Raw genomic sequence first — 20327 nt, 5'->3', positions numbered from 1 at the left:
TTTCTAATGGCTCATAGGCTATCATTGGAAATAGTTTTTCTTGTTTTCTTTATCTACATCCTCTTTCCAATTCATCCACAAAGTACCAAATATATCATGACATAGACCTGTTTGAAATATATCAGCGATTTTCCACCTTTGTGCTATGAGAATCATACCCATTGGGTGTGTGTGTGTTTGTTTTTTGGCAGATAGGCGAAAGATAATATAATTTTTGGTGTGTTGCAGAATTTTAGTAACTAGTTTATTTGTACCATAAGGTAAAAAAGGTTGGAAATTGCTGAAATATTATTGAAAATGGAACCTAACAGGATGTATAGCTGTAAGTTAATTTTTGCAACATATTAGCAAAATGATTGCATCTTAAACAACCTTCCAACATCTTTATGAAATCTGCATGTGGATGCAATAATTTCATTTGTTAAATATAGAATTTTTCTAGATGAGAACCATAAGCAATTTGCTTGAGACATAACCCCAATACATACTCAATTGAACCGATACTCTTGTAAATGAGATATTGACTTAATTCATATGAAGTATCCTACTTTCTAATGTTATTACTTCATAGATCCCTACCCATTATTTATTTTACACAATAGCATGTATGAAAATAACCTCAAACTATAAGTTTAGTCTTTATACATATTGTAATATTTTATCGGGGACAATGTTTTGACATTGCATGACAACTTCCACTGATAACAGGCTCGGCATTTATTTGGATATGCCAAAGTAGCTGTATGTGACCGTTAATATACAGCTACTTTCTATTTCACATCTTTTTGATGCATGCAAACCTTTTTTTGTCTAGTTTTAGTACATTCTGAGTTTCGATCTTTTGTAAAAATTAATGGCGAGAATTGTGACATAAGCTAATGTAATAATGGTGCCTCACAGCACTGGAAGACACCTTAGAAGTCATTGAATTCAATCAATGGGGCCCAGAAAGCAGGTTTTAATGTCAGTGTGAAGTTATTTTTTTAATTATAATTTAAAGAATCAAATGAAGGTTAGGATGACTGTATGAAAATAAATGTGATTTGATCGCCCATACAGTATTTTATCAATGGGAATTAACCTAATATTTGTACAATTTAAGAGTAAAATGGCTTTGGTTTTGTTTTATGAAGGGTTTTTTTTTTTGGAGAGGTTCAGGGATAGAAGTAATAATGGATCAAGATGTCCCTGCCTTTACAGCCTCTTGGGCCTTGCATGGGAAATTTAGCCGACTTTTACTACTAAGCCATCCTGTTAACACATCTTATAAAGTGTGGCAATAGTCTTGTCTGCTATTTCAGTAAATATCAAGTACTTACACAGTACAGGTTTTTATTCCCCCTGGAACAAGTGGTAGGCATTTATAAGAAGTTAAACGATTGAATGGATAAGATAATCGGGGGAAGTATATATAATATTTCTGTTGTATATACTATTTAACCATAGTTGTACATACAGCCTATCTATATGTCTTGCCTAGTTTGCCCCACGATTCAGTCCCAGCATAGGCCATTTTAACGCGGCTGTCTACACATTAGAATACTTTCTTATTGTGCACAGCTACTAACCTTGCCAGTAAATGTATTGTACTTGTAACTCCAACGTCAACGGTATCCCCCAAGTGATAAAAATCGGTTCTCTGATTCCTAAGAGTCTGGATTTATCCAAATCAAATTATGCTCCATGGTGAGCTGTCTTCTAATAGGTTCAGGAAATGATGCCATCCGTTGCTCTGGCATGGAATTCAGAAAGAAGATATGAGCTTTATCAGAAGCTCAGTGTGTGGTTTCTTATCATGTAATGAGATTAATCGGCATCTTTCGCGTATAAAATAGAGACCCATTTCCTTGGTTAATTTTGGACATGGTGAAAATGTCTTATATCCACCGCTTCACCCTTTTTGTCCACATTAAACTCTACAAATTTTAATTCTCGTCATTCTAGTATCTGAATGAGGTTTTCTCAGACCCTGCTTCTTATGGCTACCCAGTCAAATACCATTATTTGTTTCAAAAGACCTGTGTCTTATTCCTTCAGGTAATCCAAAGGTATTCCTTAGTTTGCTCTAATTGTCACTGCCTTGAGGGTCCCGCAGTACGTTTCTCTTGTGGTAGTCTGCAAGGTTAGTATTTCTAGTTTTAAAGGTCCAACACATTTTCCCTTAGTTGGCTCTCCTCCTTTCCCATCCTTTCTGTGATATCCGTGATCCTGCCTGGGTCACAGGTTTCTTTCTAGCTTGTGCAGCTATTTGTCCCCTCGAGTAAAGCAAAGGAAAACTTAGTCCAAGGTTAGGAACTTTATCAGATGTTAAACATATTAGCTGGTTTAACCCATGCCTGTTTCAGTGCAACTTTGGAAACTTGCTTTACAGCATAAACCTGGTTGTTCTAAAAATAGAAATTCTGCTCCTATCTGCTGTTATTAGACGCATTCTTCTTCTCTCCCCTCACCCCATAGCTGTCAGGAACATTTGCATTATTAGAGATAACAGTATTAGAAAGTAATTTGGTTTCTTCTCTAGCTGGCTGGATATCAAGTTATAATCTGACCATAAACTCTGCCTGCTATTTTCTTTTTCTCATTTAACAAGATAGCAGTGTCACTAAATGCACTTTAATTCTTTTTACACATTTTATCCTTTTCTCTTGATTCTCCCCTTTCTCTGTCCTCCATTCCCCAATCCCTGATACAAATACGCCCGGCTCACTTAAGAATAGCAGTCATCTTGCTCACCTGTCTTCTTGTCTTTTAATATTGTGTTTCTGAAATTCTTTATGGAATTATACCAAAAGGAATCAAGAGCTTTTATTTGTTCTGAGAGGCAAAATTCAGTTTTTAGTAATAGATATGATCACAAGACCACAAATTAGCATCTAGTGGTCTCTATGTGTCTCAACAATATTTGACTCCAGACTCATTTTCAGTGTTGGAGTGCTTTATAAAATGTTGTGCAAGCCCTGCGTTGTTTGGCTCAGTGATAGTAGAGTGTCAGCCTGTGGAGTGAAGGGTCCCAGGTTTGATTCTGGTCAAGGGCACATGCGCTGTTTGCGGCCTTGATCCCCAGTATGTGGCGTGCAGGAGGCAGCCAATTGATTCTCTCATTGATGTTTCTATCTCTCCCTTCCTCTCTGATATCAATAAAAATACATTAAAAAAAAAAAGTTGTGCAATAAGTTAAATATTCCACTACTACTACTATATGGCTTTCCTATTTTTGTACAATGCATCATACTAATGGTCTGACCAGTGACTTTCTTAGTAACAATTGATCTATAGAAGACTTTTTTTTTTGCACATTTTCCTCCTATATCCCAGCCCAATTTTGTGGATGGTATATAATTTCTAATGTAAATTTACCCCTTTGGAATTTATTATTTGCTGGCAAAAATAGAATCTATTTCAATAATCTGGGCGAGAAAGGTTAAAAAGTGAACTGAAAGTAATTATTTAAAATGTTTTTACTCCTTAATTGAATTTACTCAAGTCAGATTGGTTAATAATTGAATATCTCTTAAAGATGGGAAAAGTCAGTCATCAGAAGCTCTTTTAGGTAAAATGGGAAAAGTTAAGGGGCAGAAATGAGGGAGAATTGTGTTCCTATCAGCAACCTGCAAGTTTACTCTAGCAGCTCAACACCAAGAAATCCTTTTAATTTTTCTTCTTTCCAGTCCATACCAGTTTCCTCTGGAGAAAAATAGCTCAAAATGAGGAGCCAGCCCTAGCCAGTTGGTTCAGTGGGTAGAGCGTTGACCTGTGTACTGAAGGGTCCTGAGTTGATTTCTTTTCAGGGCATGTGGCCGGGTTGCAAGCTCAGTCCCCAGAGGCGGACATGCAGGAAGCAGCCAGTCAATGATTCTCATTGATGTTTCTCGCTCTCCCTCTTCCTTTCTGAAATTAGTGAAAATATATAAAGGAAAATGAGGAACCATGTGATAGCAAGAAAAACTATAATTAATGTAAAATTATAATTAATTATAATTAATGTAGGATATGAAACTGCTTTATTATTTATTTCATTCTCTCCAGCACTTAGGGATTTGACAGAATGTTTCCAACCTACTGGTGAGAAAACTGTCAGCAAGTCAACCCCTCAGAGTCTAAAACGTTTAGAAATTTAGTATCTGCGGACTGGTAAATGCATTCCTGCACCATAAACCATGACTTAGACAGTGCTACCAATTAGAAATTTTATCAGACCTGGTCTAAAAATAATATGAAACCTTATATGCAAAACATGATTCTGAAGTATTTTGTTTCCACTCTTTTTATATTGGAAGTAATTCCATCCTTTTTATTTTGTCAAAGAAAAACCTCAAATACGAACAGTCCTGAAATAGAAATAAGGTAGGCAGGATTTTTAAGTGTTACAACTTTAATAACTTGTATTGTAAAATTTCAAACTTAAAAAATCTTGGAAAACTAGAAATTTCAACATTGTTCACAGGGTTGTGATTATCCATTTATTTATTTATTTAAATGTATTTTTTATTGATTTCAGAGAGGAAGGGAGAGAGATAGAAACATCAATGATGAGAGAATCATCAATCAGCTGCCTCCCACAAGCCCCCCACTGGAGATCTAGCCCACAACCTGTGCTCATGTTCCTGCGCCTTCAATTCGCCTCTCTATCCACTGAGCCACACCGGCCAGGGCCACGTGATTATCCTTTTTATTTATTTTATAAATTATTATTTTATTGATTTTTTTTTTTTTTTTTTTTTTACAGAGAGGAAGGGAGAGGAATAGAAAGTTAGAAACATCGATGAGAGAGAAACATCCATCAGCTGCCTCATGCGCATTCCCTACTGGGGATATGCCCGCAACCAAGGTACATGTCCTTGACCGGAATCGAACCCAGGACCCTTGAGTCTGCAGACCTGAAGCTCTATTCACTGAGCCAAACTGGTTATGGCTCCGCTTTGTCTTTAACTCCATGAAAATTTTTTTCAAAGCAGTGTTATATGCCTGTGGAGAATTTAAACAGGAGTCATCATTTTCTTCTGGTTCCTTACGTTTGTCCTGTCCTATGTGATAATACTGCTCCTCCTTGCTAATTTAGGTCCTCGGGCTCCTTGTCCCCTTTGCGGAATCTTGACTATAATTGTGTGTGTGTGTGTGTGTGTGTGTGTGTATGTGTTTTCATTTCTGCCCATGTAGTCTGAAATCTTTATTCTTCTTGACTCCTTGTCAGCCCGCTAGTTGTGCTTCTGACCCCTCAATGACCTTGAGCCTTTCCTCAGTTCCCAACATCTTATTTTCAATTCCCATCCCGATGGGAGAATAGGGTGGCAGACACTTGGGGTGAACAAGCATTACTGGCCCCTCAGCTGGCCCAGCAGTCTTCCACCATCCCCATGATAACACAGATGCTGGCTTCCATTTGTTAGGTATTATTGTTTTGGCTTCTTAAAGTCTTTAAAACTTGCTTTTTTAAAAAAAAATTTGGAGTTTCTTCATCCAATAACTTTTTTAAAAAATATATATTTTATTGATTTTTTTACAGAGAGGATGGAAGAGAGATAGAGAGCTAGAAATGTCCGATGAGAGAGAAACATCGACCAGCTGCCTCTTGCACACCCCTTACCGGGGATGTGCCCGCAACCAATGTACATGCCCTTGACCGGAATCGAACCTGGGACCTTTTAGTCTGCAGACCGAGGCTCTACCACTGAGCCAAACCGGTTTCAGCCATCCAATAGCTTTTTTTTTTTGTAATACTACAGTGCCACAGGGTACACACTTTTCATCCCACTCGCCCCTTAATTTCAGTTCTTCAATCAGGTCATCACTCCTTGCCTTTTAGGAGGGATAATACTCCATGTTTTGCTCAGTCTTCCCTTTGTGAACAGATGTGCCACATCTGGATCCACGCATTGTAGACCAGGGTCACGTGCACAGAGCCCCTCCAGCCCAGCTCCCTTCGCGCAGCAGAACCAGGTTGGCCCGTGGGAGGGGACATCATTTATTAACAGTTAGCCAGCTATTTTCTTGTTCATACTCAAGAAGGTCTGCCCAGATTCCCAAGACCTATGCATTAGGGCTTAGAATAAGTTCTGTTGTTCCCTGTAAGAACACTTTCATAAAGGAAGACCTTGTACTACAAAATAGAGGGAAACCTTAGTGATAATTGTTTTAAAGACATTTTTTAAAAGGCTGAAGTCAACAACTCAAAGTCGAATATGTTTATTATATTGAAGTGCAGGTCTCTTTCCCCACCCCCTATTTAAAAAAAAAAAATGTTTTTGTTTGTTTCAGAAAGAGGAAACGAGAGGGAGAGAGTTATAGGAACAAGGATGAGAGAGGATCACTGAGGGATCGGCTGCCTCCTTCATGCCCCGCACTGGGGATCTGTCCTGCGACCCGTCATGTGCCCTGACCTGAGATAGAAGTTTGACCTTTTGGCTTATGAGTCTACGCTCAACCGCTGAGTACACGGGTTGAGCTAAGTGCATTTTTCTTGAAGGAATTTGCTGGATTTTTCTGGTTCCCAGGCCTCGTGGTAAAAGTGTAAGTTTGGCCCGAGCTGGTTTGCCTCCGTGGATAGAGCGTCTCCTGCAGACTGAAAAGTCCTGGGTTCAATTCTGGCTCAGGGCATATGCCTGGGTTGTGGGCCCCATCCCTAAAGGGGGAGCATGCAGGAGGCAGCTGATCAATGATTCTCTCTCCTCAATGTTTTTAACTCTCCCTCTTCCTTTCTGAAATCAATAAAAATATATTTAAAATAAAATTTTAATTTAAAAAAAATGTAAGTTTTCCATCTGAAGAGATAGTACTGTCTTCCACTTATTTGAATTTGTTTTGTTTTGTTTTCACACTTTGATTCAGCTATATACAATCTCTTGGTCAACGGTTAAACATACCCTTGCCCAGAGAGTTAAATAAGATTAGATGTATTTGTAAAAATTTTGGTAAGGTCTTTATAGATACCAACAGGTAAGATATTTTTGCTATTTCATCATTCATTATACGTTACTAATGGACAAAAGAGGCCAAATTGCCCTAAATAGTCAAATTCCACTTTTGGTGACTCAGTTCAGTAACTCAACAAATGCCTGTTTGCGATATTATAAGATGGCTGACTACATATGATTTACAAAAACAGTTCTTAAAAAACAAAAACAAATTATTTTTTATTGCGATGTATGGTCATTTTTTTTAATGAAATTACAATTTGATAGATGCTTCAAGAGAAATATATTTTTAGAAATGATTTTATAGTAAAAATAAAGGGTAGCTTTTGCATTTTGACATATGGGTGGATGGTATTCTTTGGGTAACCAAGAAATCATAAAGTGTTTCCTAAAGAGAAACTTAAAATAAAACTGTTAAAAAGAGAGAAATGCATTGATTTCTAGTTTCTTCACTTACTCTTATGCTATATGGAGACCTACCCGTAGATTGCATATCAGTAATGTGGTTCCAAGGAAAAGACTGAGTGCTTAACATGAGTGGAAGTAAAATATTTACAGATCCTTCATCATGGTGAAATAGAGTACCGCAGTGTTAATTTCCCAAGCGAGAAATATCAATTTCACAAGTTAATATTCCTGTCTCTAGATGACTTTTTTTTTCTCTTTGGAATGTATTTACTATTTATTCTGTACCTTTAATTTTTTTTTTTTTTACTTTTTTTTTTTTTTTTTGCTTTGGGGGACTTATTTTTACCTCTTGCTGCCCTACTGTATTAAATATCAATGAAATAGTATGAAAAAGATTTTTAAACTCTAAAATATCACTTTTGTTGTTGATCTAACATGGGGGAAGCAGTTTAAAGAAAAAGCACTTCATGTAGAAGGGAAAAATGATTTCAATTCAGGATCAAAATGTAGTGCTCTGCATACAAGGGAACACTTATTAGCAGTACTTGAAGACTTGTGAGTTGAAATTGCATGTTACTTGAAAGATCGAATTAAGCTAAGTTTTGGTGCACAGCAGTTGTACATGATTTCATGTTTATGTAGCAAAAGGCATTGAAATGTACTAGTATTGAAATATACATGTAAAGATAGTTGTGGAAATTGTCTATTATATTTTCCTTGTGTCTCATTTATTTAGAGCATAAAGTTTCTTTCTTTTTTTTATTTGTTGTAAAGGATAAGGCAAAATGAATACTGTAATTGAAATTATATTTTAAATCTTTGTCATGAGTTTTTTTTTTATAAAAAAGCTATTGCAAATTGTATCATTCCTGATTATACAGAACTTTGTGGGTGATTTTAAATAAATTTTATACTTCTATTTTGCACCTGGTAGTCTAATTTTTCTTTCCACTACAAAATATTTTTAAAATTTTGATATCCAATCAAATATCTGCACATTTTTAATGACAAGGGACTATAAGAATTTTATATTTGAGCCGAAACCGGTTTGGCTCAATGGATAGAGCGTCGGCTTGGGGACTGAAGGGTCCCGGGTTCGATTCCAGGCAAGGGCATGTACCTTGGTTGCCGGCATATCCCCAGTAGGGGGTGTGCAAGAGGCAGCTGATTGATGACTCTCTCTCATCGATGTTTCTAACTCTCTATCTCTCTCCCTTTCTCTCTGTACAAAATCAATAAAATATATTTTTAAAAAAAAAAATTTATATTTGAATCCATTCATTTATATATAATTTTCCATACATTTATATATAACTTTGTATATAAATGTATGGATTGTGTTAACAAAATCAAGATGGCTATGTATATGGAATCTTGATTATGTCTAAGAAACCTTGCATTTTATTTAATTCTCACAGTGATGATATGAAGGGCTCTTAGCAACCCCGTTTTAGAACATAGATCAGTTCTAAAACTTTACTTATGTGCACACCCCTACCTACTAATTGGCAGAGCTAATAATCAACTTGGATTTAGACTGAGTTGCTTTCCCTTGACTTTATCATTATTTTATTTATTTTTTAAAAATATATTTTATTTATTTTTTACAGAGATGGAGAGAGATAGAGAGCTAGAAACGTCGATGAGAGAGAAACATCAACCAGCTGCCTCTTGCACATACCCTACTGGGGATGTGCCCGCAACCAGTGTACATGCCCTTGACCGGAATCGAACCTGGGACATTTCAGTCCACAGACCGACGCTCTACCACTGAGCCAAACTGGTTTGGGCGACTTTATCATTATTTTAATAAACCTAATCCTGAACACAGTATGCTAAAGTATTCATTAAAAATCTGGACTAGCCGAAACTGGTTTGGGTCAGTGGATAGAGCCTCACCTGCGGACTGAAAGGTCCCAGATTTGATTCTGGTCAAGGGAATGTACCTTAGTTGTGGGCACATCCCCAATTGGGGGGTGGGGGGTGCAAGAGGCAGCTGATCGATGTTTCTCTCTCATCGGTGTTTCTAACTCTCTATCCCTCTCTCTTCTCTCTGTAAAAAATCAATAAAATATTTTTTTAAATCTGAAGAAAAAAAATTGACAATAGGTTTTTAGTGGTATTACACTCTCACAGAATAATAAGTTACTTTAAATTCATCTAATTTGAAACCTACTTCCCCATTGTAGCATCCTGGTAGACCTCTTCCTTCTATAACAAGAACATCTTTATCTCCTTGCCCCACCTCTTCCCCAGGTTAGGTTGGCAACTAGAGACTAAATTTTCCACCTCTTTCCTGACTGGTTACAAGGAAGACATGACTTAGGCTGACCATACATACATGGGCAACACCCTAGGGCATGGCAGAACAGCTAAACTGAAGGAATTTGTAAAATAAAGTATTTTTTCTATTATTTTGCTTTGTTAAATAGCTCAGACAATATCCCAACTAGACATCCACCACATCAGACAACTATTATATATTTTAATTTTTTAAAAATATGTTTTATTGATTTTTTACAGAGAGGAAGAGAGAGGGATAGAGAGTTAGAAACATCGATGAGAGAGAATCATCTATTAGCTATCATATATTTTTAATAACCTCCTGGCCAAATAACCAGTTCCTTCAATGTTCCTCTGGTGAAATGGTTTTTTAGATCCTTTATCTTAATGCTCTTTTTTTTTTTTTAATGTCACAGATCATGACATTTCCCTGATTAAAACATTCCCATGGCTTCTTGCTGTACTTAATAGGAAGCCAAACTACAATACTTAGTGTGCAACGCTCTTGGTGACCTGGCTTCTGCCAACCTATCCACTCTGTTGACCACGCTCCAGCCACCCTAAGTTTCTGTAGTTCCTTGAACAGGCCAAACCCTTGTCTGATCCAAAGCATTTGTACCTGCTGCCTGGTTCTACCTGTAGAAACTCATATGGCTAGCTCCTTCCTGTAGTTCTAGTATCAGCTCAAATATCATATCATTGGGGGGAGGAGGGATAGGGTACCAAATTACTTTATTTGAAGAAATGTTACAAATTAAATACATGAGTGGATGATTTGGTGCAAGTTATAGAAAAGGTAAAGGCTATAGACATGCAGGCATTGCTTTGGTGACCAGGGAAGTCAACCCCATGGCTATTGGTAGCCAGCCCAAGGCTTAGCTCTCAGCACTGTCTCCCAGGATGTGCATGTCAAAAAGATACTCTACTGGCCGAAACCAGTTTGGCTCAGTGGATAGAGCATCCGTCTGTGGACTGAAGGGTCCCAGTTTCGATTCCGGTCAAGGGCATGTACATTGGTTGCGGGTACATCCCCGGTAGTGGATGTGCAGGAGGCAGCTGTTCGGTTTCTCTCATCATCGAAGTGTCTGGCTCTCTGTCCCTCTCCCTTCCTCTCTGTAAAAATCAATAAAATATAATATTTATATATGTACATATATAAATATGTTTATTTGTATATTACATATATAAATATTTACACATTACACATATAAATATGTAATATATGTATATATATTAATATTATATATATATATACTCTACTATGCCAGTTTCAGGGACCCCCAAGCCGCACAAGTTGGTTAAGTGGTCACCCAATTCTTTCATGGTTTCACCTGCTCATTCAGATAGTGAGTCTCAGTGAAATCACACAAATGAGGGAATGAGGGTCATTTTTGTCAGTGGCCACTTTGTACAAGTCCAGTAGTGCACACTCCCCCAAATCTAATGCACACTCCATTGCATTCAACCCATTCTTCCCATTCTCATGGTCTGGTTTCTTGATATCCTGAAGGAAGATTCAGCCAACTCTTTGGGTTGCAGCTTCATCAGTTTCTCAGCATGTTCCCTCTCCTCATGAGGTTAGGGAAGAAAAATATGGCCAAGTTCTTCAAAACCACATCATCACGGTCAAAGTAGTAAGACATGGACAGGGAGATACAGGAAACTAGAGCTCCAAGTTGATCAGGCCTCTGAATGCTGGCGGCAGTTCTGGCCCACCTGCGAGGTGGACCCCGTCATTGAACTGGTGGGTGGCTAAGGAGAGGCGGCTGGGCAGCACTGGAGTGATGGCGGGAGCCTTGGGACTGTTGGAGGGCTCTGTGAGGAGGGTGGCAGAAGGCTAGATCTGGGCAGCTGGCTGGGATGGGTCAGCGCCGGGTTCCGCCCAAGCACTGTTGAAGCATGAAACCACAGTGACTTTCCATGAAGACTGTTTCAAATGTCCTATCACTTTTAATACCTACAGAGTGTTCAAGCACATTAATGTCCCATAATTTTATCACTCCTATTGAGCATTTTTATTGTATCCAGCTTTTTACTATGCTGAACACTAAAATGCTGGCTTAAAGGGGATGAACCTTAATTTTTAAAAAAATGTAACATGTCATTTGGTACAAAATTCAAAAAGTATAGCCTGGCTGGTGTTGCTCTATGATTGAACTTCAATCCACAAACCAAGAGATCATAGTTCAATTCCAGATCAGGGCACAGGCCCAGGTTGTGGGCTTGATTCTCAATAGGCAACAGGAGGCTACTAATCAATGATTCTTTATTGTTGAAAATATTACATATGTCTCCTTTTCCCATCCTCTCCTCCCTCATTCACCACTCATATTGTCTGTGTCCATGCATACAAGTTCTTTGGGTTAAATATTCCCAGCCCTGCCTTCTATTTGAGATTCAGCAGTCTGTTCCATGCTTCTTTGTCTCTGGATATATTTTGTTCAACAGTTTATTTTGTTCATTAGATTCCACATATAAGTGAGATCATGTGGTACTTGTCTTTCTCTGACTAGCATAATACTCTCCAGGTCCTTCCATGCAGTCTCAAAGGGTAAGAGACCCTTCTTTTTTATTCCTGCATAGTATTCCATGGAGAAAATGTACCACAGCTTTTTTGTTTTTATCCTCTCATCTACTGATGGGCACTTGGGCTGTTTCCAGATCTTACCTATTGTAAATTGTGATGCTATGAACATAGGGGGCATACATTCTTTCGGATTGGTGTATCTGGTCTCTTAGAATATATTCCTAGAGGTGGGATCCCTGAGTCAAATGGCAGTTCTATATTTAATTTTTTGAGGAAACTCCATACTGTTTTCCACAATGGCTGTGTCAGTCTGCATTCCCACCAGTGGTGTACTAGGATTGACTTTACTCCACATTCTCTCCAGCACTTGTCATTTGTTGGTTTGTTAACTGTAGCCATTCTGACAGGTGTGAGGTGATACCTCATTGTCGTTTCAATTTACATCTCTCTGATGATTAGTGATTTTGAGCATTTTTTTCATATGTCTCTTGGCCATCTGTATGTCCAGTTTGCAGAAGGGTTGCGGATTTGGTTCCTGGTCAAGGGCATGTACCAGGGTTGCAGGCTTGATCCTTGGCCCCATTGGGGCACATGTGGGGGCAACAATTGATGTGTCTCTCTTATATCAATGTCCCCCCCCCCCCCGCTTCTTCCCTTTCACTCTCTCTAAGAATCAATGGGAAAAATATCATCTAGTGAGGATTAACAAAAATAAATAAATAAATAGAATTAATTTTCAAAATTGAGCTATCAGCTGCTAAAGTGTGTATACATTTTTTGGGACACCTTGTATATACTAACATTCTTTAAAAAAAAATACTAGCAAGCCAAATCTAGTAACATATAAAAATGATTATATATTATTAGTGGTCCAGTGCACAGATTCGTGCATATTGAAAGAAAATTACTGCAAAAAAGTACATGTCAAAATAGTATATATAATATAGTATTATAAAATTAAAACACACATACAATTGGCTTCAGTGAGAGCTTTTTATTTTTTTATAGCAAAGGGGGAGATTTATTGAAGAACAACTACAGACTCCCACATGGGGAGAGGGAGAGTTCCGCAGAATGGACTCCCAAGTAGGAAGGAGGAAAGGGTCCTTTATATGTATCATGCATGTGTGAGTCAATGTTTATTTTTAAATTGCCAGTGTGCGTTATATATACCTGCTGTTCAGTCAAACTGTCAGTCCTTAGCCTTTTATATATATAGATAACTAAGTGGGATTTAACTCAGGAATTCAAGGATGACTAAACATGCAAAACTCAATCGATGTAAAATTCCATTTCAATAAAATGAAGGAAAAATCCATATGACAAGCTCAATTGATAAAGAAAAACAATTTGGCAATATCCAAACCCTTCATGATGAAAACAGTCAATAAACTAGGAATAGAAGAGAAAAATCCACAGCTATAATCATACTTAATGGTGAAAGTCTTAAGCTTTCCCTTTAAAATCAAGAATAAAACAAGGATGTCTGATCTCACCACTAGTATTCAAAATTAGACTGGAAGTGCTAGCTACAGCACTTTGAAAAAAAGAACTAAAAAGCATTTAAATTGGAAAGAAAGAAGTAAAACAACCTCAATTCACAGATGATATATTTTATATATAGAATATTCTAAAGAATTAGAGCTAATATACTAATTCAACAAAGTTGCAAAAATATCAACAGAGTAAAATCAATTGTATTCCTTTACACTAGTAGTAAGTAATCCAAAAATGATATTAAGAAAGCAGTTCCAGGGAGGGGGGTAAGAGAGCAACCAAAGGACTTGTATTATATATATGCATAACCCATGGACACAGACAGTAGAGGGGATGAGGGCATGTGGGGGGGGGGTAGGGGGAGAGGGGCCAGTGGGACGGCCAAGGAGAGGTCAATGGGGGGAAAAGGAGACATGTGATAATTTAAACAATTAAAAAAAAAAACCACAAAAAAAACTGTTCCATTTACAATACCATCAAAAAGAATAAAATAGCCGAAACCGGTTTGGCTCAATGGATAAAGCGTTGGCTTGGGGACTGAAGGGTCCTGGGTTCGATTCCGGTCAAGGGCATGTACCTTGGTTGTGGGCATATCCCCAGTAGAGGGTGTGCAAGAGGCAGCTGATCAATGACTCTCTCTCATCGATGTTTCTAACTCTCTATCTCTCTCCCTTCCTATCTGTACAAAATCAATAAAATATATTTATATATAAAAAAAAGAATAAAATAGTGCCCTAGTTGGTGTGACTCAGTTGGTTGAATGTCGTCGGTTCGGTTCATGGTCAAGGCACGTGCCCAGGTTTGTAGCTCAATCCCTAGGCAGGGCAGGCAGCCAGTTGATGTTTCACTTTCACATTAAGGTTTCTTTCTCTTTCCCTCTCTCCCTTCCCCTCTCTCTGAAATCAATTTAAAAAACGTTTTTTAAAAAAAGAATAAAGTAGTTGGAAAATAAAATTTAACCAAGGAGGTACAACATTTGAACTCTGAAATCTATAAAACATGTTGAAAGAAAAAAAGAAAATAAAAAAAGAAATGAAAGACCTAAATAAATGGAAAGACATCTCACATTCATGGAATCAATACTTAATATTGTTAAGATGGGAATACTCCCCAAATTTATCTACAGATTCAAAACAACGCCCACTAAAATTCCAACTGCCATTTTTGCAGAACTGGAGAATCTGGTCCTAAAATTCATGTGGGGTTGCAAGAAAACCTGAAAAGCCAAAACAATCTTGGGGAAAAGTTGGAAGATTTTCACTTCACAAGGCTTCTAAAAAGCCACAGAAATTATAGATGTGGCACTGGTATAAGGACAGACATACACCAATGGAAGAGAATTTAGATTCCAGAAATAAACCTATTTATACGTGGGCAATTGATTTTTGACAGAGATGCTAAAACCATCAAATTGGTAAAGAATAGACTTTTCAACAATTGGTTTTGAGACAAGTGGATATCCACATGCCAAAATGTGAACTGGACTCTTAACTCAGACTATATACAAAAATTAATCTTAAGAATATGGAGGAGCTTCCGGCGTGCCCCGGCGGCTGAAAGCCGGGGCAGAAGTGCGGGTCCGTGTCTGGGTTCCCGTCCCAGTCCTGCCGAGGCGGTGACTGCGGCAGGAGGGAGGAGGTGTAGGACGCGCTGGTGGCTCTTCGCCGCTCCGCAAGGCAGCCTTATCTCAGCTCAAAATGAACTATATGCCCGGCACCGCCAGCCTCAACGAGGACATCGACAAAAAGCACTTGGTCCTGCTTTGAGATGGAAGGACACTTATAGGCTTTTTGGACTTGAAAAAGGAGAGTGACACACCCTTGCAGCAAGTGTCCATTGAAGAAATCCTAGAAGAACAAAGGGTAGAACAGCAGACCAAGCTGGAAAACGAGAAGATGAAAGTTCAGGCTCTTAAAGATCGAGGTCTCTCCATTCCTTGAGCAGACACTCTTGATGAATATTAAGTCTTTTGCTCTTGGGGAGCAGGGGCTCTCACTGAATGGAAATGGCGTTCTGGTCACCTCACACATTTGGCTAGAGACTGTAGAATTTTGAAAAGTTTTTCTTTTGGATTCTTTCACATGTGTAACATGAAGAAATCATGTGGCTTTTTTTCCTTTTTATGAACAAAATCATTGTCTAAAGAAATAGCTGGATGGACTCCTTTCACATATCGCTATGGAGCCAGCAACTACTTTTCTATGTTGCTCTTCTCATCCCAAATTAGAGTTTACAGGGCACAGTCTTCACTTGCTTGTAAATAAAATATGAATCTCAAAAAAAAAAATTAATCTTAAATGGATAAGTGAGGCCAGCTGGTGTGGTTCAATGGATTGAGTGTTGTCCCATGGACCAAGAGGTCCAGGGTTCAATTCCCATTCAGGACACATGCCCAGATTGTGGGTTTGATCCTCAATAGGGGCCGTTCAGGAGGCAGCCAATCCAGGATTTTCTCTTACCATTGATGTTTCTCTCTCCTTCGCCCTTCCTCTCTGAAATCAATAAAATATATATCTTTAAAAAATAATTAAGTGGATCAGTAATCTAAATGTAAAGCGAAACTAAACAACTCTTAGACGAAAACATAGAGGTAAATCTTTACGACCTTGGATTTGGCAATAGGACCTTATGTATGACACTAAAAGGAGAAGCAACACAAGAAAAAGAATACCTAAGTTCAACTTCAAGAAAAAATCAGTAACATTGTGCATGAAAAGATACCATCATATTAAGCCCTGCGCTCGAGTGGTTCAATAGTTGAGCATTGACTTGTGAACCAAGAGGTCACAGTTTGTATTCCTGGTCAGGGCACAGGCCTGGGTTATGGGGCTTGACCCTGCAATCTGGAGCACGCAGGAGGCAGCCAATCAGTGATTCTCTGTCATCATTGATGTTTCTACCTCTCCCTCTCCCTTCCTGTCTGAAAAAATAAATATATAAACATAAAAACCTAATACATAAAAACCTAATCAACCATTTGACCAGTAGCTATGGTGTGCACTTGACCACCAGGGGGCAGATGCTCCATCCCGTAGGTAGCTTGCTGCTGGGGTCCTGCTGATTAGGAGGGGGGTGGGTGGGGGGGTCGGGGGGTTGCCCTGGAGTCCTCCAGCAGTCCCAATCATGCACCAGTGGGTCCCTTGGCCTGGATTATGCCCTCTCGCAATCCTGGACTGGGGGATAACCGAAGGCCAGGCAGAGGGACCCCACTGGTGCACGAATCCATGCACCAGGCTTCTAGTATATATATGTGTGTGTATATATGTGTGTGTGTGTGTGTGTGTGTATAAATACACACATATATATACACATATATATGTATATTTATATAGACATGATGGTTGCACAACCTTATGAATGTACTAATTGTGACTTGTATAACATAAAATATGTAAAACAGTGAATTACATGTTAAGTGAATCTTATCTCAAATTATTAAAAGTTAGGGAGATGCCACAGGATAGATCCATTCTTCCAAGTACTTGAAAGAGGTAAAAAAAAAAAAAAAAAAAAAAAAAAAAAAAGAGGGGTGAGGGGAGAAAAAAAAACACCCACAAAATGGCGGCGGGCTCACGCGATCACGTGATTTCCCACCTCCCCCGCCCTCATATCCTCCCTCCCTCCCCCTCACTCCCTCGGAAAGCCATTCCCACGGAGCTCGCGCCTGGACACGCGCTGGGGGGCGGGCGGGCTCATTGTCGCTCATTGTTAGGCGCGGCGAAGGTAACCTTCCGCGGGCGCGCTCGGGTTCCAGCTGCGCCGCGAGACCGGCGGGAGCGCGCACGCGCACGCAGCACGCACGCCGGCGCCGCCCGCCCGCGGGGCGATGGGTAGGAGGAGGGAGCGGCGCGGAGGAAGGGGGGGAGCTGGCGCATGCGCCAGAGCTGAGGGGTTTGAAATGGCTTCGGCGTTAGCCGGCAGCCGATTCAGGTGAAGGTCCGGTCCTCCTCTCCCGGGAAGCGGCGCCGGCAGAGGCCGGGCTCTCAGCGTCCTATCGGCCCGCGGAAGGGCCGGCGGCGGCCGCGGTGGTAGCACGGCGTCCCCGGGCTGACGACGGTGGGCTCCTCGTGTGGCCGGGGCGGGAGGGACGCGGCCCCTTTTGTGCGGGTCGGAGCAGGCCCCGCGCGGCCGGCCCTTCCCCCACTCGGGCTTTCCTCCCCCGGGGGTCCCCGAGAGGCTCCCGCGGCGCCCATACGCCTCGGCCGAGTCGATGGGATGGCCGGCCTCCATCCCTCGCTCTTGGGCTCTTGTTGCGGCTTCAGCGCCCTGGTCGCCGGGCCGGGGCGTGGGGACCCCGCGGGGCGCCGTGGGTTTGGGAAGGGAGATGAAGGCTTCCTTCGTGCGGCCCGGGGGTTCCGGGGTCCGGGGCGCGCGCTCTTCTTCTCCGGGGACGCAGGGGTCCGCCTTCCCGGGTCTGAAGCCCGCGAGGAGCCGGAGCTGGAGCCGGGGAGGAAGATGGATGGCAGAGCTCTGGCTCCTCCGAGTCGCGGGAGGAGGACAGGGTGCGCGGGCTGAGCGCTGCGCCTTTTCTGGCTTGAATTTTTTTTTTTTGGGGGGGGGGGCGGGGGAGATGAGGGTTTCGCGATGCTTCTGTAAAGGGCATCCGTTATTTCAACTGTCTTTTCCCTCGAGGGAGGGGAGAGGACAGGGACCCCTCGTTTCTCACCTGTTTGAGAAAGCATGCAGATGTTCGTCATTTACATTGTATTCTTGAATACTTTTTCCTCGCTGACTTCCAGTTTCCGTTCTTGGGAACACCCCCTTGGAACCCCCCCCTAACTCATGGCCAGAAGCAGCATGCAGGCTCTGTTTCCTTTGGCCGTAAAGCTGCGCGCTGCTTGCTGGTGAGAATCGGGTAGATTAACAGCAGACGGCCTTGTTTCAGTGTGACAGTTTGTAGCCGCAGAAAGAAGTGTCTGTCTTGTGAGTCTGCCCCGAACGTCACGCGTATCGAGGTTGGATACTTTTGTGAACTACCCAGTGTCTCCAAAGGGTTTGCTACAAATCGGACCTTCACCTGCCCCTTGTTATTGTCAAGGGCATCTTCCCAAAGGGAACGTTTCTTCTGTGATATGTCTGGTTTGGCGGCCCCTTCACATGTTGGATCCTTTCTTAACAGATCGCTGCTATAGAAGACAAGCAGGCGAAGGTTTCCCCATGGCTCAGTTTGGAGGACAGAAGAATCCGCCATGGGCTACTCAGTTTACAGCCACTGCAGTGTCTCAGCCAGGTCAGGCTCCTGAACGCTGTACATGTTCATGCCCTGTAAATGGGGGGCGGGGGTGGAGGGAGCAGGCTGCATGGTGTAACGGAGTCAGGCTATGCATAATACTGTGACATGTGCAAAGGATATGTCTTTTAATTTTCTCTGTGAAGCTCTTTTTTCTTTTAAAGTCATGGGTTAACTAGCAAAAACACACACCCTGTTTTACACAGCCATTTGGAAGTTTTATAGTTTTAAAAACAAGTTAACCAATGGACACAAAACTCTGGGGAGGGCGGGTATGTATGGGGGGGCAATGTTAAAATATGTACACAGATAATAATTTAATAAACAACAACAACAACAAAAAAACGTTAAGTTGATTGACCTGGTTGATTTAGTTATGCTAGAGGTTAGCAGCCACGCATTCATTAGAGGTTACCAGAATCATTTGGCAAGTTAAGGTGTCAGTATTCAGAAGTCATACAGTTAACCTTTGAACAAGGGAAATGGTTAGGCATATGGAACCATCCCAGGGAAAATCCTGTACTACTACTATTGACTACCCCAAAACTTACACTTTACTAATAGTCAGTAGCCTGCTGTTGACGGGAAGCCTTGCTGATAACACAAATAGTTGATGAACACATTTTGTATGTTATATGTATTTATATACAGTGCTTCTTATATTAAAGTAAGCCAGAGAAAAGAAAATGTTATTGAAAGTATAAGAGGAAATACACTTACAGTATTGTACATATTTATTGAAAAAAATCCATGTGTAAGTGGACTCAACTCTACTTTTTTTATGTTTTTTTTCTCTAATTTTTTTATTGTGTAAAATTTTACATATATCATATGCCCTCTCCTCCCCCTTGACCCTCTCCCTGCCAGCCATTCCCACCGGGCAAGCCCCCACTGCCCCAGTGTCTGTGTCCATTGGTTATGCTGATATGCATGCATACAAGTCCTTTGGTTGCTCTAACTGCCTCCTCCCCTGGACTGCTGGACTGTACTTTTTAAAAAGAATATATTTTTATTGATTTTTAGAGAGAGGAATAGAGATAGAAAACATCAACGAGAGAGAGGAACATCATTGATTGCCTGCCTCCTGCATTCCCCCTACTGGGAACATGACTAATATTTAGTTTGAATTAAAAGTAGAAAAACCAACTTGAAAGAATTCAACATGCAAAGGAAAAATGTATAAAAGGAGCAAATGAATATTTACATGTTCAAAATAAATAATGTCATTGAAAATTTTGTTTCAGTAAACTTCTTCCCATTGCTCTTAGGAAGAATTTTTTTACTATTTCTTGACTTGCGGTTTGAATTTTAAATAAGATTCTACATAATGAAAACGTAAGTTTCTTTGAGTATCCAGAGAAGTTCAGCTTATTCTCTTAATTTAAATATATTTTTATATATATCTGATAATTAAATCTAATAGGTCAGTCAGCTTAACATTTGAAAAACTATAAAACTTTCAAACTCCTTG

The 20327-nt window shown here is 40.2% G+C and overlaps 1 protein-coding gene and 1 pseudogene across 7 annotated transcripts in view; both read left to right on the top strand.

Moving 5' to 3' along the window:
• The first annotated feature begins 15146 nt into the window (after positions 1-15146).
• LOC118718946 lies at positions 15147-15590 on the top strand (annotated as a pseudogene).
• A 1888-nt stretch (positions 15591-17478) lies between these two features.
• The window catches only part of CCAR1 (cell division cycle and apoptosis regulator 1), a 56090-nt gene continuing 53241 nt past the window's right edge, over positions 17479-20327 (top strand). For 2 of the 7 annotated variants that reach the window (XM_036438305.2, XM_036438304.2), the window contains exons 1-2: positions 17479-17682; positions 18746-18856. In XM_036438305.2, coding sequence (XP_036294198.1) covers positions 18784-18856 — 73 coding nt within the window. In that variant the 5' untranslated portion in view covers positions 17479-17682; positions 18746-18783. Of the gene's footprint in view, positions 17683-18745; positions 18857-20327 lie in introns of those variants that run through there. The other 5 variants (XM_036438302.2, XM_036438300.2, XM_036438303.2 and 2 more) reach the window with 4 other exon arrangements.

This window comes from Pipistrellus kuhlii, unplaced genomic scaffold, assembly GCF_014108245.1.
Source record: "Pipistrellus kuhlii isolate mPipKuh1 unplaced genomic scaffold, mPipKuh1.p scaffold_m20_p_15, whole genome shotgun sequence".
NCBI classification, from domain to species: domain Eukaryota; kingdom Metazoa; phylum Chordata; class Mammalia; order Chiroptera; family Vespertilionidae; genus Pipistrellus; species Pipistrellus kuhlii.
The sequence above is the reverse complement of the archived record's forward strand: the minus strand, read 5'-3'. Positions and strand labels throughout refer to the sequence as shown.